The 27,967-nt window shown below is 33.2% G+C and overlaps 2 protein-coding genes across 2 annotated transcripts; both read left to right on the top strand.

The window, feature by feature from the left end:
• The first annotated feature begins 1,441 nt into the window (after positions 1-1,441).
• Positions 1,442-3,221, top strand: LOC132637893 (uncharacterized). Its single transcript, XM_060354909.1, has 3 exons — positions 1,442-1,945; positions 2,083-2,141; positions 2,258-3,221. Exons 1-3 carry the CDS (start codon positions 1,442-1,444, stop codon positions 3,219-3,221), a joined length of 1,527 nt encoding a protein of 508 aa, XP_060210892.1.
• A 15,702-nt stretch (positions 3,222-18,923) lies between these two features.
• On the top strand, positions 18,924-22,740 carry LOC132636628 (uncharacterized). Its single transcript, XM_060353581.1, has 3 exons — positions 18,924-19,896; positions 20,949-21,479; positions 22,324-22,740. The coding sequence occupies exons 1-3, from the start codon at positions 19,102-19,104 to the stop codon at positions 22,435-22,437; spliced, it is 1,440 nt and encodes a 479-aa protein (XP_060209564.1). The 5' UTR covers positions 18,924-19,101; the 3' UTR covers positions 22,438-22,740.
• The last annotated feature ends 5,227 nt before the right edge of the window (positions 22,741-27,967 follow it).

Genomic DNA, 27,967 nt, shown 5'->3' with positions numbered 1-27,967 from the left:
ATGTCATACTTGTTCTTCAGCTATTGAAGAAAGGTACCTATATTAATCTCTAGTCAAATCTCTATATAATTGACATTCGTTATAATAACATTTCACTATAACAGTCTGATTTTCTGCAGAACCGATTTTTCATGTTATATTTTACTTCTCTATAAAAGCATCCTACCTATAACAACAGTGTCATTTATTATAGCGGTACACTCTTTGAAAAAGTATCGCTCTATAACAGCCATACTCAAATATTATAATAATATGTTGTAAGAAATATATTATATATAAAAATAAAAAACTATTGTTAAGAGTCAACTATTACTTGGGGTGAGATAGAAGAGTCAACTGTTAAGCTCTTAGACAACCTTTACGGGAAAGCTATTGAATTCCCTTTTACTAAAAGTTTGGACAAACTCTTTGCAATTCAAGCATTATGTTTTCACTAAGATACTAAAATTTATGAAACAACCTACAATTGTAGAATTCTTACGTCAAACTTAAAATATTTAAATTCTCAATTAACTAAATGCATATGTTCCTTAGATTTTAATTCTTTATAGGTATGATACAACTAGTTATGAATTTATTAGCCTTTTTAATTTTTAATTGATAAGATGAGAATCAGTTGAGATTTTAAAATTAACAAGTATATTGTTTTCGTTTACATGTAACATAAAAGTACAAAAAGATAATTGTTTGCATACTTTTGTTTATAACAGCTAAGTGAGATCTAAACATCAAATGTAATATAAATACATAACAACATCTCACTATAGCAACCATGAAATTTTCAAACAAACGTTGTCATTATAGAGAGGTTTGACTATATATGTCTCTAACGTTGTAAAAGTGGTTTAAATTTGTCCTTGTTTCGTTAACTCCATTCATTATAGCTACATGACATGCCACCTCACAATATCAATCCTTCTTCTTGCACCACCACCCAAAGTCACCAACAATTCATCATATATATCATCACCACAAACATAAACCATCTACCCATCTTCACTTGTAATGATGTAGTGTAAATTGATACAAAGTGTTATTTTATAGTGAAACTTATATAAACAACTACCTTTTATTAGCTCCTAACAATATATAGCTACAAGTTTGGTAATTACAAACCGTAGCTACCTTTAATGTCCCAGCGGCTGTATTTCATTATTTTGAAATACAGCGAAATACAAAAATCATGAAAATAAAATGGAGTAAAAATAGGCTCAATATTTGAACATTCACTATATTTACACCAAAAAAATAGACTCTATATTTGGAACATTCACTATATTTGATTATTCAAATACGCAATTTCTCCTTCGAAATACAAAAATACAAGCGAATACAAAAACATACACTCTATACAAAAAAATACAAGTGAAATTTTACATAAAAAATTAATGAATACATTCAAATCCTTTTAAGAAATACACTGTATTCGGGTGCATTTGTTATGGATGATTTGAATGAAGTACTCTTAGCTGGTTACACCATAAACAACAAACCTATTATCCTCAAAATATGGAACCCGTATTTTGATTTCACTGATGAATTTCTCACAGAGATACCTCTATGGATCAAATTTCCACATTTGCCAGTCAGTTGTTGGAGTGATGATTCTCTGGGGAAAATAGCTAGTGTCATTGGCAAACCCCTCTTTGCAGATGAGTGTACTGCAAAAAGGACTAGGATTTCCTTCGCAAGAATCTTAGTTGAGGTAAACACTACAAAACCTCTGCTTGATACAATAGTAATATTTGATCCATATGGGAGAGAGCTGGAACAAGATGTCATTTATGATTGGAAACCAACCTTCTATGCTAAATGTATGAAATTGGGGCATCAATCTCCACCTAAAGTAAGGCCAGATCCTCCACAGCCTCGGCCTAGAAGAAGAAGGAGGAATCAACAACCTACACAAGCATGGATGACTAAACCAGTTCAGGGACATCCTGTTGTACCAGCCCCCCTCCCCCCGCTAATACTAGCAATGATATGACAACTCAAATAGAAGATAGTGCACTGATGATTAGCACTAATTCAGGAAAATATCCAGAAGGGGAATGACAGCTAACTCTACCTGCTCCACATCAGAGTAGAGCTGGGATTACTAGTGTGCCACTGGGTGAGTCTCAACATCAGTCTACAGTAATGTAAGATCATGCCCTTGGAGAAGAACAGGGGTTAATGCAACAAAATAGCATCAACAAAGGTAAAGAGAAGGAAATAAGTCCACCAGTGATAGCTAATCTACTTCCCTTTGGAGGAGGGGGAGGCATCCAACTTTGCCTATGAATTGGCTAGCGTGGAACATCAAGGGACTCAACAAAGTGTACAAGCAGAAAGAGTTGAGTATCTACCTGAAAGACCAAAGAATAAAACTTGCGGGAATTGTGGAAACAAGAGTCAAGGAGCATAAAGCTCCAAATATTGTCAAGAAAGTAGCACCAACATGGCAAAATCTCCATAACTATACTCATGCTAGCAATGGAAGAATTTGGTTGTTGTGGGATGATTCCTGTTATCAAGTCACTCATTTGGAAGCCTCACCTCAATTAATTCATGTTCAAGTGATTTGTAGACACACTGCTATGAAATGCTACATGATAATTATATATGTTTTTAATACTGTGGAACATAGGAAAAGTTTGTGGCACCAACTATGTGATCTTGCCCAGCAGACAACCATACCTTGGTTGATATGGGGAGACTTTAATGCAGTCCTAAATATTCAAGATAGATTGTTTGGAGCTCCTGTCACCAATGTAGAAATAAAAGATTTCCAAGATTGTGTCCAAGTTCTTAATCTAACTGAAGTGAAATGGAGGGGAGAATATTACACTTGGACAAATAAGCAAAGGGAAAGTGACATGATCTGCAGCAGGTTAGATAGAGCACTGGGTAACTCTGAATGGATGCTAGATCAAGGTCACCTGGAGGTGGATTTCAAACAGCCTCATATCTCAGACCACTCTCCAATGGTCATGAGCATCAAACTGGATGAACAGACAACTAGTACTCCTTTCAAGTTTTACAACATATGGGCTGAACATTCAAATTTTATGAAGCTAGTAGAAGAAGGTTGGGGTAGACAACTCAATAGAGACAAAATGAGAAATGTGTCGATGAAGTTGAAGGCCTTAAAACCTGTTTTTAGAGAGCTGAATAATGAAGAATTTAGAGGAATATCATATAAGATTATAACTGCCAGAACAAAACTGAAAGTAGTTTAAGAAAACATGGCTATCAATTATTCAGATGCCTTAGCAAATCTTGAGCACCTTACATTACAATAATTAGAGCAATGGTCACTTATAGAGGAGCAAGTCCTGCGGCAAAAGTCAAGAGCCACATGGATCAAACTGGGAGATTCAAATAATAAGTATTTCTCAGCAATAATCAAGGAGAGGAAACAAAAAAAAAAAAAACAGATCACTACTTTAACTAGCCTTGGAGGTACTATTCTTCATGATCCAGCTGCTATCCAAATGGAGATTATTAGCTTTTATAAATCCTTGATGGGGACTGCTACGCATCAGTTAGATGCTGTCAACATAATCACCATGAAGAAGGGCCCAGTATTAAACCACCAACAGCAACTACACTTATGGATGTCAATCAATGCATCAAAAGTTTATGCTGCTTTATGTGACATGGATGAAGACAAAGCGCCTGGGGTTGATGGTTATAATGTTGTGTTTTATAAAAAATTCTAGCCGATGATCACACAGAAGTAACTGAAGCTGTGCTAGATTTCTTTAACACTGGTAAGCTATTGAAAGTAGTCAACTGCACTTCCATCACCTTACTTCCTAAAGTGCCAAATCCTACTAACATCAAAGAGTACAGGCTTATTGCCTGCTATACTGTCCTGTATAAGTTGATAGCAAAAATATTAACAAGCAGACTCAAAAAGGTGATGCCAACTATTATTTCCAATGCTCAGTCAGGTTTCGTTCCAGGTAGAAAAATAGCAAACAGTGTTATTATGGCCCATGAGTTGGTCAAATGTTACACAAGGAAACAAATCTCTCCAAGATGCATGATTAAAGTGGACCTTCAAAAAGCTTATGACTTTGTAGAATGGCCATATCTCAGACAAGTAATGGAAGGTCTTGGTTTCCCTGAGAAGTTCATACAATGGATATTTGGTTGCATCACTACGGTCAACTATTCTATACTCATAAATAGAGAATGCACACCACCCTTTGATACAGCCAAAGGATTGAGACAAGGTGATCCTACATCACCTTATCTCTTTGCAATAGCTATGGAGTATTTAAGCAGAAGCCTTTCAGAGTTAAAAGAGGATAAGAGTTTCAAATTCCATCCCAAGTGTGCAAAACTCGGTATCTCTCATTTGTGTTTTGCAGACGACCTACTTTTGTTTTCCAGAGGAGATTATAATTCTATCACTAAGCTGCAAGACAAATTCCTCAGATTCTCAAGAGCCTCAGGACTGCAGCCTAACCTGGCCAAGAGTTCAGTTTATATGAGGGGTGTAAAGACAGATGAAGCACAAGAAATCATGCATCAATTGGGATATAGAAAGGGTGACCTGCCTTTTAAATACTTGGGTGTGCCCCTAACTACTAAAAAACTGAGCATCCTACAATGACAACCACTGATTGAGAAAGTGGTTGCAAGAATTTCATCATGGACAACCAAACAACTTTCTTATGCGGGCAGGATTCAATTAGTTAAATCAGTCATATTTGGGGTGCAATCATACTGGGCACAACTGTTTGTCTTACCAGCCAAAGTCATGAAAGCTATAAATGCCCATTGAGGAGTTTTATATGGTCAGGAGTCAATACTATAACCAAAAGAGCTCTAGTTTCATGGGAAAGAATGTGTCTTCCAAAATCAGCAGGGGGAATGAATCTAATCAAGTTGAAGACTTGGAACAAGGCATCCATCACAAAGCTATGTTGGGACCTGACACATAAGCAAGACATATTATGGATAAAGTGGATCCATACATACTACATAAAGGGCCAAACACTTGACTTGCTTAATATACCACAGCAAGATAGCTGGATGGTGAAGAAGATACTAGGGTCAAAAGACTGCTTGGTTGCTGCTTCTAATGTTTTGCAGGCAAATCCCAAAGGAAGCATGATAAAACAGCTGTATTTGCAGTCGCTATGGGAGTTTCCTAGAGCACCATGGAGGAGTTTATTATTCCAGAACTCAGCTAGGCCTAAAGCTCTATGTATTATGGGGCTTCAAGTTCAAAACAGACTCCTCACCACAGATAGACTACTACAATGGAATATTCAAGTAGACCCAATCTGCCAAATGTGTCACACTGGAAATGAACGCAGAGATCACCTCTTTTTTTATTGTTGTTTTGCACAGGTGCTTTGGCAAAGGTTCATGAGATGGTTGCAGACCCACTGGCAGTACAACAAAACTGGAATCTGCAATACCAGACAGTCCTAAATCTCTCCAAAGGCAAGACAACACAGGCTCAACTGATACGAATGGTATATGCAGAATTTATATCTACACTGTGGAAAGAGAGGAATAACAGAATTTTTGAGAAAAGGGAGACATAAGAGGAGCACATAGCAAAGGAAATAGCATACGTATGTACTGCTAGAGCTGCCTCAACAGTGAAAACAAGACTGCTACAATGCAGATTCTGAGAGAATACAAACTGAGTTTAGATATATAGACTATAGCAAGCAATATGGTGTTATGATGTATAGCTATAGTTACCAGACTCCTCACCACAGATAGACTACTACAATGGAATATTCAAGTAGACCCAATCTGCCAAATGTGTCACACTGGAAATGAACGCAGAGATCACCTCTTTTTTTATTGTTGTTTTGCACAGGTGCTTTGGCAAAGGTTCATGAGATGGTTGCAGACCCACTGGCAGTACAACAAAACTGGAATCTGCAATACCAGACAGTCCTAAATCTCTCCAAAGGCAAGACAACACAGGCTCAACTGATACGAATGGTATATGCAGAATTTATATCTACACTGTGGAAAGAGAGGAATAACAGAATTTTTGAGAAAAGGGAGACATAAGAGGAGCACATAGCAAAGGAAATAGCATACGTATGTACTGCTAGAGCTGCCTCAACAGTGAAAACAAGACTGCTACAATGCAGATTCTGAGAGAATACAAACTGAGTTTAGATATATAGACTATAGCAAGCAATATGGTGTTATGATGTATAGCTATAGTTACCAGATAACATTTTGTATAGTTTAGAAGGGGAACTCATTAGATTTAGCAAGCTGTGTTATAGCTTGGCTGTTTTGTAATGATTCTCTTGGTATTAATACAAGTCTATTAGTTACCAAAAAAAAATACACTCTAAGTATACTAAAAAGTAGAGAATACAGTCAAATCCGATCGGATCTCCGGTAAAAATACAAAAAATACACTCTATGTACACTAAACAAATGGAGAATACAATCAACAAAGGATGGAGGGGCAAGTCAAACGTTCACCGGAGAACAGAACAAATGGCCAGATCTGTTTCCCTAACATTGGGTCCAGTTCTTTTTAAGAAAAATGAAAAAGAAAAGTAAGGGAAATCTCCACAATATGCTCAACTCCTAGATGAAATTGTGTCATATCATCAATTAAAAGGACCTAAATTTTCTTCGGCCTTGTTACTCAAAATTCCCTTAAAAGGAATCTGTTTTTCCATGTAATTCGATGATCCTTGCCTTGTTTTTTTTTTGCGATAAACACAACTTTATGACCATGTTTAACTTTATCTTCTTCTAAAGCAACAACATGAAGCATATGGAGTTCAGATCTAAAGAACTAGAACCTTAAACTTCTCGAGTTTGGAGATGAAGATCGTAGTAGTGGTGGTGGTGGTGCTAACGGCGGCGTTGGTGGTGGAGATGGAGGAGGGATGGAGGGGTAAGGGGAAACAAGCGAGGGCGGCGTTCGGAGGGTTCAGGCAAGGAAAGTAGATCTCACAGATCTGGGAGTAGGAGAGGGAACGGAGAGAGAGAAAGAGAGAAGTGAGGGAGAAGATAGATTTGGGAGGTGAAAGAAAATCAATTTAAAAGAGAAACTTGTGAAATACAGGAAACTTGTGAAATACAAGGCACTAGTTATGATTTGTAATTTAAAAAATATTTTAGCTACGACAAATAAATAAAATAAAAGGTAGTTACTATTCATAAATAGGTTTTAGAGGTAGCTATGACAAGTAAATTTTCCTATTTTATATGACACAATCAAATAATTGTAAAATCAAAGTGAAAATAAATCAACTTTTATTCGAATTACTAATATTTTCTCAAAAATAAAAAACGAATAATATATACTCATATAATCCTATAAGTGGATTCAGGTAGGATAAAATGTACACAGACCTTATCTTTATGTTTGTGAGATAGAGATCGGGGGTGAATTTATATACTTAATTTGAGTACGTGAACCCATGATCTCTTCGTAAAACTGGATATTTTATGTATATATTTTTTAAAATTGGTATAATATTATATGTTGGCGCTCATACTACAGAAGGTTAAATGGTACACTTAGTTAAAGGTTACCTAGAGAATTACGGATCAATTTTCACTTAATACATTATTTCCTTTTTTTTTTCTTTTTTTATAGTGGGGCACTCATGTTTCATAAATCCTAAATTCGCCTATGCTAGAATGTTGATTTCGATGGACCCTCGGGCTCCAATAATGTAAAACCACAATGAAAAGTCAAATGGGTCATTCGCACGAATGCCCCTATTCGGGGGTGGTCTTTAATTTTTGTCCCTCAAATTGTTGGTCTCTAATTTTTGCCCTTCGGTACTTTAAGTAACAAAAAAGTGGCCGAAAATATCCCTGACATTTGGATCTTGGGTTCGAACCCCAACAGAGTTAAAAGTAAATAAATCGCAAGGTATATGTTCATGTGAAACTATGCCTATTCGCGATGTGGTTACATAGAAACTATGCCAAACACGACAAAGGTTTCTATGAAACTACATGGAACCTATGCTTATAGGCATAGTTGTGAACTTAAGGCAGAATTTTATTTTCACGAACCATTGCCGAACAAGGCATAAGTTCTATATAACTTCGCCCGAATAATAAAAACCTATGCCTTGCGAAATTATTTATTATTTTTTACTCTACTGGAGATCGAACCCAGAATCTCTGGTACGAAAAGAATACTTTAGCTATAAATTTTCATAAATAAAAAGTAAGGATAAAAATTAAAGACCAGTAAAATGAGGGGCCAAAATTAATGATCAGTCCGTATGAAGGGGAATCCCCGCAATTTTTTGAAGTCAAATGCGCACTCGGACGACTATGTTTTTACGGATGGGAATGGAAACTTCTTGGCCGTCTAAAAAACAGCCACGTATAAACCCTCTTACACCGGTCTTCGTGGTTGGCAACCTACTTTGCTAATGTGTCCATCATTTAATTATTAGCACTCAGTACTAGGATTTTATTGAGACTGTAGTCAACTTTAAATACTATGCATCAACTCCAATCAACCACCTTTTACTCCGATGATTCGGTCCATCAATAAAAAAAATCTTAATAAATACTTAGAATAAATAAAAAGCTATATGTATATTCTTATTAAAGTAACTAGGAGGGTAACTAGTCCTCCTACGCATGCCTTTTTTGCTTTTTTGTATTCTTCTCATTTCTAATTCTTAGTACTTGGTGATTTAATATTTTATAGCATAACCAGATGTTTAACTGAGATTTCGAGGCAAAAAATGTTTATAATACCTATAATAGAATAAAATAAAAGCTACGTATATTCTTACTAAAGTATTTAGTCATACGCATGTCTTTCTGCCCTTTTGTACTGATCTCATTTTTAATTCCTAGTACTAAGGTCATTTTAATATTTTATAACATATATATGAAGATGTTTAACTGAGGTTTTAAGGCAAAAAATGTTATAGTGTATGCTACTTTACCTTTGGCGAAGATTAAGGATCAAAAAGGTCCTCTATCTTCAATCTTCAAAGCCTTCTAGTATGGTTTATATACTTTCTCCGATCTCTTTTGTTTGTTAGTTTTCATTCTGCATTTTCCTTAAAAAATTATTTATTGTATTATTAATATTCTTATTAATGATATTTTAGAAATATAAATTTAACTAAAGATATTTTAGAAATATAAATTTAATTACGAATAATTTAAATTGATTGATGTCATGATTACTTAATAATAAGAGTTAAATTTAAAAAAAATCTTTTTTATTTATTAACTAAACAGGAAATATATTTTTAGTATACTTCGTAGTAAAAAGAAGGGAAAAAATATCATACTAATAATCGTAAATATCTGCTAAACCCCTTCATCCACCATAAAAAATATAGTTTTTTCAAGTATCTAGCAAAATTCAATCTTGATGTAGCGTCAAGAAGCTTATTTTATTCTTTTGATTTTTTTAACAGAGTCCAATAAGTTATATATATATATAATATCTTTTTACTTATATACATATTACTATATTACAACTTTCAGGCGGGTGAGTTTGACTCAATTTCCTCATTAATGGTTGTTGAATTTGGATAGGTGTCAAGATCTTACTCTGATACCACTTATTATGATATCTAATACTCAACATAAGTTAAAGATAAAATGAAAATATTGAAGCATGAGAATGACAATATTAAAATGTATTATTTTTGTGAGTATAAACTGATAAGAAAGTGGTTATTATTTCTTGGTGTAACTCATACTGTGATTCATCACTATTTACCACTCAAGCATCAACTCATGTTCTACAATATTATTATCCCACTATCGTATTATTTGATCTACGAAAGAATTCCAACGCCTATAACAGTGGTGTTTCTTTCTTGTATTGATATATGAGAAATGGGAGACATGACTAACTGCTAAAATATAAATAATAATCTATTGTATGAAATAATAAAGACACACTACATGTAATGAAATTAGAATCTACACATTTTTTCGCAAGCATGAATCTGAGATTTCTTTATGAGATATCACATTCACTTTTTCCAACATACTTTAAATTGTTATCATTTTTAGTAATAATAAATTATTATTGGTGAAAATACAAAAATTAAAGTTGAAAATAAAAATTAGAATGAAGAAACAATAAGTAAATGTTTTCAAGCTACGAAGCGGATAACTCGCTTTCGAAGATTCAAGTCCACTGTGGTAGAATATTCACCGATCCAACAGTAATACACTAACTTGTCCTCTCAATGATATAACAGTCCCACAATGTCTGTCGTATGACTCAAACAAAATCTGGACAAGTTGTTAAGTCTAGAGCTCTACTAAAAAGAGCACTTTACTTCAACAAATAAAGCTCTCTCTTTCACTCCAGTAACCTCACTTTTTTCACAGACTACAATAATTTCCTACATTCTCATACATCAATATATGAAAGAAGAAACACCTATTTCCAGGAATAAGAATTCTTTCATAGATCAAATAACACGATAGTGAAATAATAAGATTGTAGAATATTTGTTGGTGGTTGAGTGGGTAATTAGTGATAGATAGTTGTATTTCTCTCATAAAGATACACATATTACTTTCCTTTTGTGAGATATCAACAATTTTTTTTTTAATTCATTTGATTTTCTATTATAATTTTTATTCTTTATCACTCCTACCCTTAATTTATATTAGCATAACTTGTTGAATTTTCAAAATACACCTACACAAATGAAATATTCTTAAGGACAATAACATTTGCCACTCCTCAATTTAAATAAAATTTATGTGATTACTTTCTTAATTTTTCCAAGAAGGTATTCTCAAAAAAATTACAAGACATCACACTGAATTGGAAAAAAATGACAAGAAGAAGAAATACAAAAACTGAGAAAGATTAAGAAGGGGATTTTTTTTTTTTTTTTGAATTTTAATTATGCTTCTCACCAGATAAATACTTATTAAGATCCGATATTTGCACCAAAATATGTCAAGCTATCATGGTTAATTAATTTAATGAAGTAAGAATATATATCAGTTAAACAAGACAAAGTACTTTAAAAAAAATATATATTACTTTTAAATCCTCAGAATAAAAGTAACAAAAATGGTTAAAAAATTATAGATGATCACAAGGTCGAATTTTTTTTGAATCTATCTTTGTGAAAATATCTGGTTTCCTTCATTCATTGTAATTTATGACCACTTGAATAAAACTCGTATATCAAGTTTGATTTTTGCATACCCATTTTTCTTCTTCTTTAATTAGGCATTTGCACTCATACTCATGGGCGGTGTTGGAGTCTCGGTTACGGCCGAGTTCAACCGAATTCAATAATTTAAATATAAATTTTGTTTGTCTTAAAAATTTATTGAATATATATATATATATATATATATATATATATATATATATATATATATATATATAACTCAATAACTTTAAAAGGTTAGAATCCAGAACAGAAATGCTTCAGATTATGAATCCACTTTTGCTGACACTATAATATATATGAACTGGTGGTATATTTATTTGTTTCAGCTCTTTTCTACTTTGGTTGTTGAAATTGTACTCATTATCTTCATCACCTGCTAAGTGCTCTTTATTTGTCTTTGAGTTAATAATAATCAAAAGAATTGGAGTAGTTGTTGGGGGAAATTAAATATTTGCTTATCTGTTAACCTCACATCTGTAAATCTAACAACTACCAACAAGACTTAGGCGGATTATGTCTTGTACTACAGCACTTAATTGAAGCCTGAGCTGCCATTTTACCGTGACGAGATTGAAATTTTGTCTATTTTCATAACGGTGGTGCCTAATCAGTTTGCGCACCTTGATAATAAATCTTCGTACCTAATGCCCTTGATCTACCTTCAATCAGTTTATCAACCTAATGCTTCGCTTTATTTCCAGGGTTGCAAGTTGTTCAATCTTTAAAGTAAAGTTCAATGCTAGAAATTTTTTCTTCTTCGCGGATTTAGTTGGTTTTGTTAGGAATTTATTTTGTATGAATATGCCCCTCTTCCGTAAGCCTTCCATCAGTATCGAACATCTGCTGCTCTCTCTATTTCAGTTTATATTACACACTTTTATTTTTAATCCGTCTCAAAAAAAGGTCACCTTTCTATAATGGAAAACAACTTAAGTCTGAAATTTTCTTTTTACCCTTAATAAAATATTACTCCTTCCGGATAATAAAAGAATTCAATTAGCAATTTGCACACCCCTTAAGAAAATATTAACTCTTACACAAAAATAGGTAATTTGACTAAATTACCCCTAATTAAATATGCATTGGGATTTAGTCATATAACACTTAATAGAGGCAAATTTGAAAAAACAAGGTTAATTCTTTCTTGATTTGAGAAGTGAGTACTTTTTTTATACAAGAAAAAAAAAAGATAAGTAGACTTTTTTTAATCTAGAAGGAGTAATATTTAAGGTTTATTTTAGATCACATATTTTAATTTTAATTTTATTATTTTATTTTATGTTAAATTAAACAGTGTCACATAAATTAAAATGAAAAAATGTTTATTATTAACACTGACATTAAATAACTCTACCCCTCAGAATTCAAAATGCACAGAACATAAATGTCCTGAAAGTTTTTCCATGTGATTAGTACAGCATCTACTTACTACAGGTTCAACGTGTCTACCTTGTATTGCACTCTTGCTTGCTTTTTTTCAAAATGCAAATTGCAGTCAATGTCTGTTCCCTAATGCCAAAAAGTACCCTCTTTGTTTCATTTTGTGTTGGCTTTTTCTATTCCTTTCATTTTATTTTATTTGACACTAAATTATGTTACATAATGTTAGTACTATATATTTAGGGCCCGTTGGGCCATGAGAAGTAATTATTTTTCACTTTTTTCATAAAAAGTATTTTATTTTTTTCGAAAATTGGCGTTTGGCCATAAAAATTTTAAATACAATTTGAAGTTATATTTGAAATTTGAAAAATAACTAAAACTTTATTTTCACTTTCATATACATTCAAATCATCAAATATTCTTCGCAAAAACTATAACCAAACACAACTCCAATTCCAACTTCAACTTCAACTCCAACTCCAAATTCCAAATAAAGGGAAAACTATGTGATTTTCATGGCCAAACGCCTGCTTAATATCATGAACTTAAAAGTTTTTTAAGTACAATATTATTTGATTTCTTGTTTAAGATAATAGGTTTTAGAGGTCTTGATTTCTTTTCTAAATTTCATACCGAATTAATTTATGTTAAATAAATTAAAATAGAGGAGTATGTGTTAATAAAATAAAATCTTTCTATATTTAGAAATTCTTTAACTTAAAACTTTTTATTTACTCTTGATGACATACTTTTATAATTATAAAAATGTCTTAATATATTTAAAATTAGAAGTTCTAATGATACTCTTGATATTGTTTTTTCAAAAAAAAAAAAAATTGTCAACCAAATACTGATATATAAAATAGAATAAAGGAAGTATGATTAGTTATATGTCCTAAACTATCAAAAAAAAAAAAAATTACACATTTAAGGGATCGTTTGTCACGTACTAATTATGCAGGAACTATAATACATGAATCATTTATGTGGTAAGAAGATAGCTCGTGTACAACGCATTTCTCATTTATGCAGGAAGGCCATACCCTAAGGGGTCGTTTGATACGTAGACATAATTATCCTGGGATGATTTATCCCAGGATTATGATCTTGGGATTAATTTATTCCATCTAGGAGATGGGATAAAATAATCCCAGGATTAATGGGATAAGATGGGATATTCCATCTTTAAGTTTGGGATGCACTTTATACTTTGTTTGGTATAAGGTATAAATTTATACCTTCTACCAAACATGGTACAAAATTAATCTCACAGTTAGTGCCGAGATATCCCAACTAATACTGCGTACCAAACGATCCCTAAGAGGTTAGTGTGTGTTTTTAGGCTTAATGCATATGCAGCCCCCTAAACTTTGCACCTTTTTTCATTTTTGCACCTCAACTAATCGTTGTTTCTATTGAACTCCTAAACTCGTCCTCAAGTGTGTCTATCAAACACAATCCGATTTAAATAACATTTTTCAAATAGTAGATATGAACCCTTTTCTTTGACTATCTAAGCACACTATTACAAAACTAGCCATCTGGTCAATGGACCATCTTAAACCCAAATTCCATATATTTTTCTTCATTTCCAGAAATTTCACACAAGATTGTCTTCTTAAACCCCATGTAGCTTATATTACTAAATCAGTTATCCCGCAACAAAATCTTTAGAATGTTTTCAATTATTTGACTACCTCAATGCAACAAAACAGTAACACCTATTAGAAATCAGTTCAATCAATGATCAACCAAAAACCTGTGGCACATGAACTGGAAGTTGGTAATTAAATAAGAAAATGACACTAATGAAACTAACTGGATAAGAAAATGACACTAATGAAACTAATTGGATATCTGCTCATGCATACAAAAAATAATTCTATCCTATTGTAAAGTTTGCTATGTAAATTGAATTGTATTTGACATAAGAACAAGTTCAAAAATTTAATAAAAACAGTACTTAATTGAGGTTTCAAAATAAAAATAAAATAAAAAAAAAGTGTAAATATAGAGGGTGTATTAATTCGTGCTTTTATGAGTCCGGAACCAAAATAGCTCCAAAAAAAAACATTTTGAACCAAAATGCCCTAACAAAAAAAGAAGTTACCAAAGTACCTATAGTGCAGTATTTTACTGCGCTATAGCACTAACGGAGACGGCCCCGTTAAGTCCTATAACGCAGTAAAATAATGCGCTATACGGAATACGGTCTAACGTATAACGCATGATTTTACTGCGTTATAGGACTTTGCCTCTCTCCTATAACGCAGTAAAATCATGCGTTATAGTTATCACTATAACCCGATCGGGTTCCACCACTGCCCCCTCCAGTGGCAATTTTTTTTAAAAAACGCCATTGGAGGGCAGGATTTCGTGGTCCCCACCCATTAAAAACGTCGTTTTCTAGTAAATTTCATCCGGAAAGTTTAGATTCTCGGTATATTCAAGTCAAGGAGCAAGATTCTAAATTTGAATTTTGAGAAAAAGCGGCGTACAACTCGATTAAAATATCTACAAAAAATCTTCGATTAAAGTTTTCTACTATGAACTTTTGTTATTATTTTGTTATATACATTATATTGCATGCATGTTTAACATTTAATCATCATTAATTAAAAAAAAATATATGATTTTTTTTTTTTTGGGTTTGATCGCTGTTTTTTTTTTTTTTGGTTTAATTCATTATTTGTTAAATGTTTATGAATTGTTAATTATTAAATGTTTATGCATTGTTAATTCGTTATATATTTATGAGTTGTTAATTTGGTTAATTATTTATGAATTGTTAACATTGTTAATTTGTTATATGTTTATGAGTTGAATTTGGTTAATTATTTTATTAATTGTTAATGAATTATTATTTTGTTAATTGAGTATTTATTAAATATTCTTTATGAATTGAAAGAAGTTGATTGGTAATGAATTATTATATTGTTAACATTTTGTTTGGATGATTGTTATGTATTGTTTTGACATTTATCGTATTATGTTGTATTATATAGGACCAAATCAGTCGTTATATAAAATAGAACCTCTTGTCGTTACATAACAATAAAATTAAAGTAGCAATCAAAGCAAACATTTTATTTATACTAACAACATAATATAATACAATAGGTAACAACCATCCAAACAAGTTGTAAACGATTATGAAATGTTAATCTATACAATTTTAAAAGCATGAATATATATGTTAAAAAAAAAAAATATCTTAAAAAGAATAGTTAAAGTTCTTCTTTTCATAAATACATAAGCTAACGAAAAAAATATAAAGTTTATAGGAAAATATGTGGTCGACGAATATGAACTCTTTGTTTAATTTTATCGTAGTTGTGTTGGCTATTTGGTCAACTAAAAATATATCACATATTCAAAATATAGTTCCAAACAAATATTACTGCTAAATTTCGATTAGTTAATATAATTTATCTTTCATTTCAAGAATAATGACTAATTTAGTTTGTACAGACCGGACTCTTTCATGGATCCGAATGTTCCCCCTGAGGCCAATGATCACCCGGGGCCCGCTGATAGATCAGTATTGTCTTTGCAAGACAATCATAGGTCAGAGTTATTATGGGCCGGTAGTATAGGGATATCTACTAGGCTCCGTCCCCGTAGGCTGCAGAGAGCGTGGACTCTTTTACGCGAGCACCCCGCACATCCTCGCGTGTTGAAGATATTATTTCGGGGCGGCATCTACCGTTGCGTGTCCGTTGGTCGGGTACAGCATGATTGGGCGCTCATCACGGCCATGGTTGAGCGGTGGAGGCCAGAGACACATACCTTCCATCTTCGCACTGGTGAGGCCACGATTACACTTGAGGATGTAGAGGTCCTCTTTGGATTGCGGGTTGATGGAGAGCCATTGTACACTCGGTACGAGCCTCCTCCTGGTCGGACGTGGGTGACAGAGTTGACTAGGCTCACCCACTTCGTGCCTGATGCCGCGGCCCAGATATCCGGACAGAGTCGGGTTCAGCTTAGTGCACTCTGCACTTATTTGGAGGGTCTGGATCCGGTTGGCGACGGCACCCCGCAGGACGATGTTGATCGTCATGCCCGTTTGTACCTGCTTATTATATTCGGGGGCATCTTGTTCCCGAATTCATCGGGTGCCTTTGTCAGTTTACGTTACTTGATTTTTTTGGAGCATCTGGACCGCTTGGGAGACTACAGCTGGGGCGGTGTTGTTTTGGTGTATCTTTACAGATGCCTGTGCCGAGCGTCTATTGGTGCTGTCAGAGATGTGTGTGGATTTTTTGCTCTTCATCACAGCCGAGCCATAATGCATACATGGAGGAGCGTGATAACGTTGATTGGGCGGCGCTACGCGCTTCATTAGCTGATGAGCGGCTTGTGAGGAATTCAGAGGGAGCCCGGATTCTTGACTTTGATGAGTTTTTGATCCCGGTTAGTATTTAAAATACATATTTGTTCATTTAAATTATTTATTTTAAATATATATATATATATATATATATATATATATATATATATATATGTTATTCATTATTTAGTAATATTTTATATTTTAGGATTCGGCGCCAGCGGGTCCATCAGAGTCACCCACTCAGCCTGCCGAGGCAGAGGTGTCTTCTCATGAGACTACCGAGGCGCATGTAAGTTTTTTACTTAAAACTAATTTTATTCAATATAAGGTCAATATTTAATATACATATTTGATCATTTAAAGTACTTATTATTTCATTTTTTTCATATTTTAGGATTCGGCGCCAGTGGGTCCACAGGAGCTGCCCATTCCGGAGCATTCTCATCAGCCTGCCGAGGCAGAGGTGTCTTCTCATGAGACTACCGAGGCGCATGTAAGTTTTTTACTTAAACTAATTTTATTCAATATAAGATAAATGTTTATTTAATTTTTATAACCTTTACTTGGACTTCGAACAACATCTCGTCCAGGAGACTACCGCATATTCACCATCACACCCATCTCAGGAGGCTACAGACCCATCTCAGGAGCCTTCTCAGGCGCCCGTTGACACACATGTTTGATTAAATAAGTAACGTTAATGTATTCAACATAAATAAGAAATGGTACTAATATTTATATATTTTTCAGGTTCATCCTTTGGCGCCTGCGGTGGCGACTCCCGACGAGGAAGAGGTCCAATTTCCAGACCCAGCTCAGCCTGAGGCTCTGAGCGTGCCAGCGGGACAAGATCCCAAGAAGAAGCACGTTCTAGTTAAGGGCGCAAGGGCTAGGGGAAGAGGAGATGATCATGACTTGGAGCGCCCGGTTATTAAGAGGAAAAAGGGCGTCGGAGACGATGGCGAGGGCGGTGGGGATGGTATGAGCCTTAGGCCTAGGGATAGTCTCCGCCATACTACATATGGGACCCATCCTCGATAGTGTATATACATTAGTGTTGTACAATTTATCGTAAATATTATACATTTTTTGCATATTTATAAATATTATCATTAGTCTTTATTATTGATAATAAAAAAAAACGTGACACATTGGAAATAAAGTTAAGCATTAATTTAAAAATAAGACGAAACCCTAAAAGATAAATAACTTAAAGCTAATGACTACAAGTCTTCAAACAAAAAAGGATTTCGAGCACTTATCAACTATTAAAACGACAATTGAAAGTATCACGTATTCTTGATGTGTTGAGCATATTTTATTAATTGTACAAATATAACTAGAGTTCTATATAAAATATTGAAGTTTCGGAGTCTTAAAGCATGATTAATATACGGCTAAACTACGTAAAAAAGATAAAATTACGCAATAAGGGAAGAATGGAAAGGGGGACTTGTGATTTAATGGTCTCCTATAACGCAATAAAATCATGCGTTATACGTTAGATCGTATTCCGTATAGCGCAGTAAAATACTGCGCTATAGGTACTTTGGTAACTTTTTTTTTTGTTGGGACATTTTGGTTCAAAATATTTTTTTGGAGCCATTTTGGTTCCGGACCCTGCTTTTATGATGTTAAGTGGAAGGCCACATGACACTTCTCACCAAACTTTTGGGACAAAACTCGAATTACATATTTGCATTCACTCAAAATTCTTTTGGAATTGCACTTCAAGTCCCAAACATTATATTAATCTACTAAAAGAAAAACCTGCAGTCCTGCACACTGCTTATTCAGTCTTGTGGCAAAAATAATATTTTGGTGTCACAATCAATGAATTACATATTTGCATTCACTCAAAATTCTTTCGGAATTGCACTTCAAGTCCCAAACATTATGTTAATCCACTAAAAGAAACACCTGCACACTGCTTATTCAGTCTTGTGGCAAAAAATAATATTTAAAAATAGAAAAAAAGGAAATGCTCTATATATATATATATATATATATATATATATATATATATATATTCCTCAAAAGCAGCCTGTCATACTCCTCTCTTTCTTCTTTCTCTTTTTTTTTTACTCAAAAATCTTTTCTTGTAACATGTGGAGATGAGTCTTCGAGGCCAAAAATAAAAATAAAAATCAATTTCCAAATTTGCTTCGGCGTTAATTACGGGGTAAAGGGTACTCTTTATATTCTAAATCTGCTAACTTTTTTCATTCACCATAGAAAAAAATGCAAATTTTTCAAGTACATAGCAAAACCTCATCTTGCCATGGCATCAAGAATCTTATATTAATCTCTTGTTTTGCTTGCTCAGTCTACTTTCTATATCCATTCATTCTTGCCTCAAAAACTAACCTTATTGATCACAGCTCAATTTCATCACATGACCAATTTGAATTATCACCATCACCTACCACAACTCTTCAACATGTTGTGTTTGGAATTGCATCTAATTCTAAATCATGGCCAACTAGAAAAGAATATGTTAAGCTATGGTGGAAGTCTAATGAAATGAGGGGTTGTGTGTTTCTTGAAAAATTGCCTAGTATTTCTACTATTACTGCAAATGCTTCAAATTTTCTTCCTCCAATTTGTATCTCTGAGGACATTTCAAGATTCCCATATACAAATAGAGGTGGAAATCCATCAGCAATTAGAGTGGCACGTGTCGTCTCAGAGACAGTTGCACTTAATCATTCAGATGTCAAGTGGTTTGTTTTTGGAGATGATGACACTATTTTTTTCCAAGAAAATTTGGTCAAGACATTGTCTAAATATGACAATGGGTTTTGGTATTACATTGGATCAAATTCAGAAAGTTATATACAAAACAAGTTTTTCTCATATGGAATGGCTTTTGGTGGTGCTGGTTTTGCTATAAGTTATCCACTGGCTAAAGTTGTCGCTAGAGTTTTAGATTCATGTATAGAGAGATACCCATATCTTTATGGAAGTGATGCAAGAATTCATGCTTGTTTGACAGAGCTTGGTGTTACACTAACACATGAGCCAGGATTCCATCAGGTTCCATTTTCATTTAGCTTTAATTTCTCTCCTTTTTTCTTTCTTGTGTTTGGGTTTTAGAGGTGAAGGGGAAGCGTCAGATCAACGGTGAAGTTGTTTTCATGTGGGCTATAGGTCAGGGTATTAGAGTAGGTTGCCTACCTGCTCTTCCCGAAATCCTGCCTGAGCTCGGAATGCTTTGTGCATAACACTGATTTTTCTTTTTTGGGTTTTAGAATTAATTGCATCATATAGTCAACTAATCACTCAACTTTACCTAATATAATACTAATAGAATTATTTTTTTTTGGCAAATTAAAGTATATGCACTGTACCTATTATAACAATAAAATTACACAAATATTTCTTTGATGCATTAAAGTAGCTCTAAACTATGTGTGAACTGTTCAGTAAATAAAAAAAGTGGTCAAATTTCTGGCACAGAGAAAATGTCAGAAAATAAAACAATTGACTGTAAATTTTGGCTAGAGATCTAAAAGAGATCCAAAAGAGAAGAAGAAGAAACTAACAATTACCTCATGCTGAAAATTTGTAACCTTATTGTCATAATGTCATTTGTACTTCCTCCGGATCAAAAAAGTGTCCACTAGCCTTTTTTTTCGTAGCTAAAAAAAGTGTCCACTTATCAAATTAGGAAAGAACTAATTTTGTTTTTTTCAGATTTATCTCTATTAAGTGTCATATGATTAAATTTCAACACCTATTTAATTAGGGGTAGTTTAGTTAAATTATTTATTTTTGTTTAGGAGTTAAGTATTTTCTTAAGGGGTGTATAAATAACTAAATTAACTCTTTTTTTTTTTTTTTATCCGGAGGGAGTATTTCCTAAGCAATTCACATTTAGTTACTTTAACGAGACAAGAAATAATCTTGTGACTTTATTATATTGGTGAGTAGATTTAGTTAATTCCGTGTGACTAAAATCAGTTCCGACTTTATTGTTATAATGTTGACCTTTGGTTTTAGGCTATGATAAATCTAGAATTTTTGTGGATGTGCTAAGGTGAATTTTACACTAATTTTCTTGTTTCTGTTGAAATTGAATCGACCAGATGGATTTTAATGGAAATGCATTTGGATTATTGGCTGCTCATCCAACTAAACCATTGGTATCTCTACATCACATGGATAAATTTGACCCAATTTTCCCTAACCTGTCAAGAATGAAAGCTCTACAACATTTGTACCATGCTGCAAATTTTGATCCACACAGAATTTTGCAGCAAACAGTATGCTACGATCGTCGATTTTCGTGGACAGTTTCAGTGTCATGGGGATATGTTGTACAAATTTTTGAGCACAATCTGCATTTGACTGATGCTCAGCGTGTACAAGAGAGTTATTTGCCCTGGAAAAATAATGCTTATGGTACACTCTATCAGTTTAATACAAGGAAATTTGTCTCTGATCCATGTAAAAGGCAACTTGCTTATTTCTTGGATGAAGTTTCTATGGGGGTTGATGGAATTAGGACCATCTACAAGAAGAAAACATCTGAGAGTTGCACATTCAGCGATAATTCACCCAGAAAATTAGAAGAAATTAGAGTGTTTTCACGCAAGTTAGAGCTTGACAGTAAGCAGGTACTTTCCTTTCTAGTTTGTTTAAAAAGGATTGCATCTATATTTAGTAGGTTTTTTATTTCAGCATTCGCACTTTACCATTGTTGACACTCCTTTATAGCAATGACATGATATGTTAATGACATGATATGTTTAAGACAACAAGATTCAAAAGGGTGCTTTTGGTATGTTATACGTACCTTTATTTAAGACTATAAGATTCAAAAGTCTTATTTATATTTTAAAACTTCGTGACTAGTCAAATTTAGACACGAATGAAACAGAAAAATAATTTTTCTCTAGCTTTTGAATCAATTTAAGTCGATCTATTCTTGCCCTATAATCAGTTTGAATTAGGAATTCTAATAAAAGGATAAAAAATAAATACAAGTATGTCACACCTGCTACATAAAACAAATCTTGAACCACCTTTACCATTACATTAGAAGCCTCCCATAAGTTAAAAGGAATCAAAATTTATGTATACATAAAATTTATTTTGTTACCCCTATTTGCAAAGCATACTTTTTCGACGAAGGGGATTCAGTTGAACCCCCTTCGGATTAGGACAGTTAAAAGGAATCAAAATTTATATATACATAAAATTTATTTTGTTACCCCTATTTGCAAAGCATACTTTTTTGACGAAGTGAACCCCCTTTTTTTTTTTTTTTTTCCCACCTCATTTAGGAGGATTTATAGTGTTTCCACACTTCCCCTCCAGTGTGACTCGAACCCAGGACCTACCGGTCGTGGGTGGAGGTGCTTAACCACTGAGCCATCCCTCACTTGTCGTTGAACCCCCTTCGGATTAGGACTCTTACATCTTTAAATTTTATTTTAACATGTTTGATGCCATCTGCAGTTGCTAGCACCAAGAAGGCATTGCTGTGATATATTACCTTCTACATCTGATAAAGTGATGGAAATAAGGATAAGAGAATGCAGAGAAGATGAACTTATTTACATGCACCAGTAGAGATTTTGTTTGAATTTTAATCAAGGGTAAATTGGTGATGAAAGAGAGCTTTGAGCAGAAAATTTCAATTCGTTTGCTTGTGACAAAATTTAGCTGCAGAAGATACATTGGAAATGTTGGGGCAGATCAATGGGGAAGTCTTAGTTTTCGGAAGTGTTATTGTACATGTGTTTTTTACTCAGTTTAGATACATACTTTACTAAAGCAATTTAGAGAGCTACTAGGCAGATTTTTCATTGATTAACTGCAGGCCTTGTAACTTGTGATGAGTTGATCAAGAAAAATCTCAAATTTGACTAGAAATCACTCAAGATTTTCTTAGTAAAGGACATGAGGTTTGAAATTATGAGATGAAATTAGCGTTTTGACATGTATTTCATCTCGTGATTTTAAATCATAATTTTAAAAATTTTAAATAAAAAATTTAACAATAAGTTTATATTTTGTATTTTTTTTTTATAAATTGATATATATCTTTAATAATTATTCCTACCTATCATTTACCAATCTTATCAATTTTCATCAATTTTTATTCATGTCTATCAATTTTATTACTATTTATGTTAAATTTTTATTTTTATTAATCTAAAGTTTAATCAATTGATGTTGTATTTCTTAAAAAGGTTTTTTAGTAGCGTATTAATTTTGTTATGAATTATGACTTGTTCATTTGATAAGATTGTATAACAATTAGAAATATTTTGATACTTTTCACAATTTGTGAGGTTTTTATATTTATAAGAGAAAATATAACTTAAGATATTTAAATTATATGTTCAAATATAATTTTAAATTATAGTTTAAAATCATAATTTCAAATCATGTTCAAACGGTTCATTAATATAACTAATTTTTACACCATTTGTACTATTTTAACAGGTTATAGCAAGTTTTTGCTTTAGTTTTTCAAGTTATTAGTCGTACTTTATTGAAAATTATCTTTAATTGTCTTTTAAGTTATCCGATCATTTAATTAAACTATCAGAGTTTATAATAATTATACATGACACTACAATCAAGAGTTTCATTTTAGATGAAACTAACCTGATCATTTAGTTAAACAATCAGAGTTTAGAACAATTTTTCATGAAACTTCCTCTGTACTATATATGATATATATGTTATAGTTCAAGCTCATGACACGTATTGTTAGCTTTAGCCCAATAAATTTTAGATATTTGTCTCTTGGTTACGCCATCGTTGAGTCCAAAAATGCGTCCACCATATGAATTTTTATTATTTTTTATTATTTTTTTCACTTTCTTCTCCTATTTTTATGTGAAATTTGCTTAAAATATCATGTATTTTTTTTTAAAAGTTCTAGCCTAAATCTTGTCAGTCACTCTCTTAGATACGTCCTCGTCAGCCCACCTCCGTATAATTTAACCAGTATATATAGAGACTTTATTCACATGTATGTGTTGCTGCGAAGTGGGAATTTCTAGCTGTCCCACCTAGGACTGGCCTTTTCGTGTTTGGCCACCTACTTAGCTAATGTGTCCATAATCAATTAGCAGTAAGTAATTACCAGAATTTTCTTGCAATTATAGTCAACTTTCACATCATATTTATCGACTCTAATTAACCACTTGTCCTCCTCTGATTTAGTCAATAAAAAAATCTAAAAAGTACTAGAATAATGAAAACATATGTATTCTTAAAGTAACTAATTCTCCTCATCTATTTTATTAATTCCTGTACTAAGTAATAATTTAACATGTGGATATGTAATAGAGTTTTCAAAGGCAAAAAATGTTAAAATATGTCCTACTTTAATTTGTCTTTGGCGAAAATTGCGGATCTAAAAAGTATCTAAGCCTGTCAGCATTGTTGTAATATTTCTTTTCTAATATATATAAACGACAAGAGGGTAGAACACCGCAATTTACAATTGTACTGAAATCGTGTCAGTTGTACCATAAACTTGGCCAAATCTCATTGGTCATTGAGTTTCGGTGGCTTTTTGACGAACACTTGTACTGTACTTATGTTTCTCCACAGCACCTCTACACACACAAAATTTCCAGTTTCCCACTCACAAATTTTCTTCATTTGCCACGTAAAATGTATACTGTAACTAATTATTTTTTTATTTCACGTGGATTATAATATTGAATATTTATTCTTTTTTTATATATACGCGTATTGCATTTCAATTTTAATTTTTCGACACATTTATTTTTCCTGTGCTTATTCACTTTTGATTTTTCAAGTTCTTTAAAAATTAATAAATGAAGTACTCCCTCCGTTTTATATTACTTCGCCACATTACTACAACAACAACATACCCAGTAAATTCTCACAATGTGGGGTCTGGGGACAGTAGAGTGTACGCAGACCAAGGTGAGGAGGCTGCTGTTTCCGAAAGACCCTCGGCTCAAAAGAGAACAAGACAAAAGGTCAGATAAGGATAAGCATAACAAAACACTATGAAAACGAGAAGCAACAAAAGTGAGATAGTCATGATACACAGTAGCTACCATAAATAAATAAGATACTCGAAGTACAAGACCCAATAATATAAGCAGAAATCAGATGTCAATAAACGAATGAGCAAACTACAACTACTAGGACGAAAGAAGTAAGGAAAATTACCTCATAACCTTCTATCCTAATCTGAGTCCTCCATAACCTCCTATATAAGGTCATGTCCTCGGTAAGCTGAAACTACGTCATGTCCTGTCTAACCACCTCTCCCCAATACTTCTTTGGCCTACCTCTACCTCTCCTGAAATCGTCCATAGCCAACCTCTCACACCTCCGCACTAGGGCATCTGTATCTCTCCTCTTGACAGGTCCAAACCATCTCAGCCTTGCTTCCCGCATCTTGTCCTCCACCGATGCCACTCCCACTTTGCCGCAGATATCTTCATTCCTAATCATATCCTTCTTAGTGTGGCCATACATCCACCGCAACATTCGCATTTTCGCAACTTTCATCTTCTGAATGTGAGAGTTCTTGACTGGCCAACACTCCGCCCCGTACAACAAAGTCGGTCTAACCACTACTTTGTAGAACTTGCCTTTAAGTTTTGGTGGCACTTTCTTGTCACACAACACTCCAGAAGCGAGCCTCCATTTCATCCATCCTGCACCAATACAATGTGAAACATCATCGTCGATCTCGCCATTTCCCTGAATAATAGTCTCAAGATACTTAAAACTTCCGTTCTTCTGGATGGCCTGGGTACCAAGCCTCACTTCCTCGTCAGCCTCATATGATACGCCACTGAACTTGCACTCCAAGTACTTTGTCTTGGTCCTACTCAACTTATCCCACGTAGATATATGTCATAGTATTGAATATTTATTCTCTTTCATGTATACATGTATGCATTTCAATTTTAATTTTCCAACACATATTTATTTCCTCCGTGCACTTTTATTTATTCACTTTTAACTTTTCATGTTCTTTAAGAATTAATGAATGAAGTACTCCCTTCGTCCCATATTACTTGGTCACATTACTAAAAATATATATCCAGATTACTTGTTCATTTATAAAATCAAGATAAAATTAATTAAATCTTTATCATCTTACCGTTTCCGTCCCATATTACTTAGCCTCATTACTAAGAATATATGTCCAAATTAGTTGTTCATTTACAAAATCAAGATAAAATTAATTAAATCTTTCCATCTTACCCTTAGTAATAAATGTTCTTGAAAATAGTCAATTTTGATTAGAATGTATTTATTGAAGAGAGATAGAGGTAAGATAGTAAAATACATCTTCTATTTATGATTTCTTAAGGGGCGTGCAAAAGGAAAAGTGGCAAGTAATATGGGACGGAAGGAGTATATATTTTACCATAATATCCATATTTATTAGTGTAAGTCTCAATAGCCTTGGAAAATGATTTGAAAATGAGTAATTAATGTGAAGGGTAAAATTAATAATAAGAACAAAAATTTCTTTCTCTTGATATGTTAACGTGAACAATAAAAGTGAACGGAGGGAGTGATTTTTATCCCCGTTTTTCTTCTTAGTCAATACTTTAGACGTGAAGAGAGGGCGAACAATAGCAATGCAAATTTGTATCAAAAGTTATATAAATTGTACACTTTAACCAACTACTTTTTAATCCCATTTGGACATATGTCATAGTATTGAGTATTTAGGTCCTGTTTGGATGGGCTTAAAAAAAGCAGCTTATCAAATTATAAGCTGCTTTTTTAAGCTAAGCCAAACAGCCAACTTATTTTTTTGGGCTTATTTTAGGCACAAAATGGTTTATAAGCTGGCCAGCCAAATATTCAAAAAAGCTGAAAACAGCTTATAAGCTGTTTTCAGCAACTTATAAGCTAAGCCAAACGGGCTCTTATTCCCTTCTCATATATACATGTATGCACTTTAATTTTAATTTTCCTACACATATTTATTCCCTCCGTGTACTTTTGCTTGTCCACTTTTGACTTTTCACGTTCTTTAAGAATTAATAAATGAAGTATATATATTTTATCATAATATCCATATTTATTGGTGTATAGTCTCAATAGCCTTAGAAAATGATTTGATAATAAGTAATTAATGTAAATGGTAAAATAAGAAGAAAAAAAAATTCTTTGGTAAAATAAGAAGAAAAAAAAATTCTTTCTCTTGATATGTTAGCGTGGACAAGTAAAGTGAAGGGATGGAGTGACTTTTATCCCTATTTTTCTTCTTTGTCAATACTTTACTTATTTTACTCTCCTTTGCATTCTTTGATCATTGTTTCTTTACATTTATAAAATAATTACTTTATATTTTCATTTCGGCATAAATTTGGTGATTTACGATATAACATATATCTTTGTAATTTTGATTCCTTTGTAACAATTCTTTTTATTTATAATTGTTAATATAAAAAATTATAATATATTTTTTAATTTATTTAATAAAAACAAATGTTTCCTGCAAATGCTTTAAATGGTCTCCTGTTTCTAGGGACTTAACAACATATCATCTATATAAACTTCCATCATATTTCCTATTTGTTTTTTGAACATGCAATTAACTAAACGTTGATATATTGCTCCAGCATTCTTTAAACCAAATGGGACAACATTATAGCAATAAGTATCATATTTGGTAATAAACGACGTTTTCTCTTGATCCTCCGGGTTAATCCTTATTTGGTTGTACCCGGAGTAAGCATCGAGAAAACTTAACATCTCATATCCTGCCTTTGCATCAATCATTAGATCAATGTGAGGCAGAGGAAAAGAGTCCTTCGGATAAGCTTTATTCAAATCTTTAAAGTCTATTCACATTCTAAACTTGTTACCCTTTTTAGGCACTACTACCACATTTGCAAACCAATCAGGATATTCTACCTCACGGATTGAACCGATATTTAACAACTTTGTTACCTCTTCCTTCACAAACCTGTTCTTGACTTCTGAAATAAGCCTCCACTTTTTCTTCACGGGTGGAAAGCTTAGGTCCAAACTCAATTTGTGAGTTGTAACATCCGATGGAATATAAGTCATGTCTACATGGGACCAGACAAAACAATGTGCATTAGCTAAATTCAATTAATTTAATCCT

The sequence above is a fragment of the Lycium barbarum genome, chromosome 4 (assembly GCF_019175385.1).
Source record: "Lycium barbarum isolate Lr01 chromosome 4, ASM1917538v2, whole genome shotgun sequence".
In the NCBI taxonomy this organism is placed as follows: Eukaryota; Viridiplantae; Streptophyta; class Magnoliopsida; order Solanales; family Solanaceae; genus Lycium; species Lycium barbarum.
This window is presented reverse-complemented; position numbering and strand designations above follow the sequence as displayed.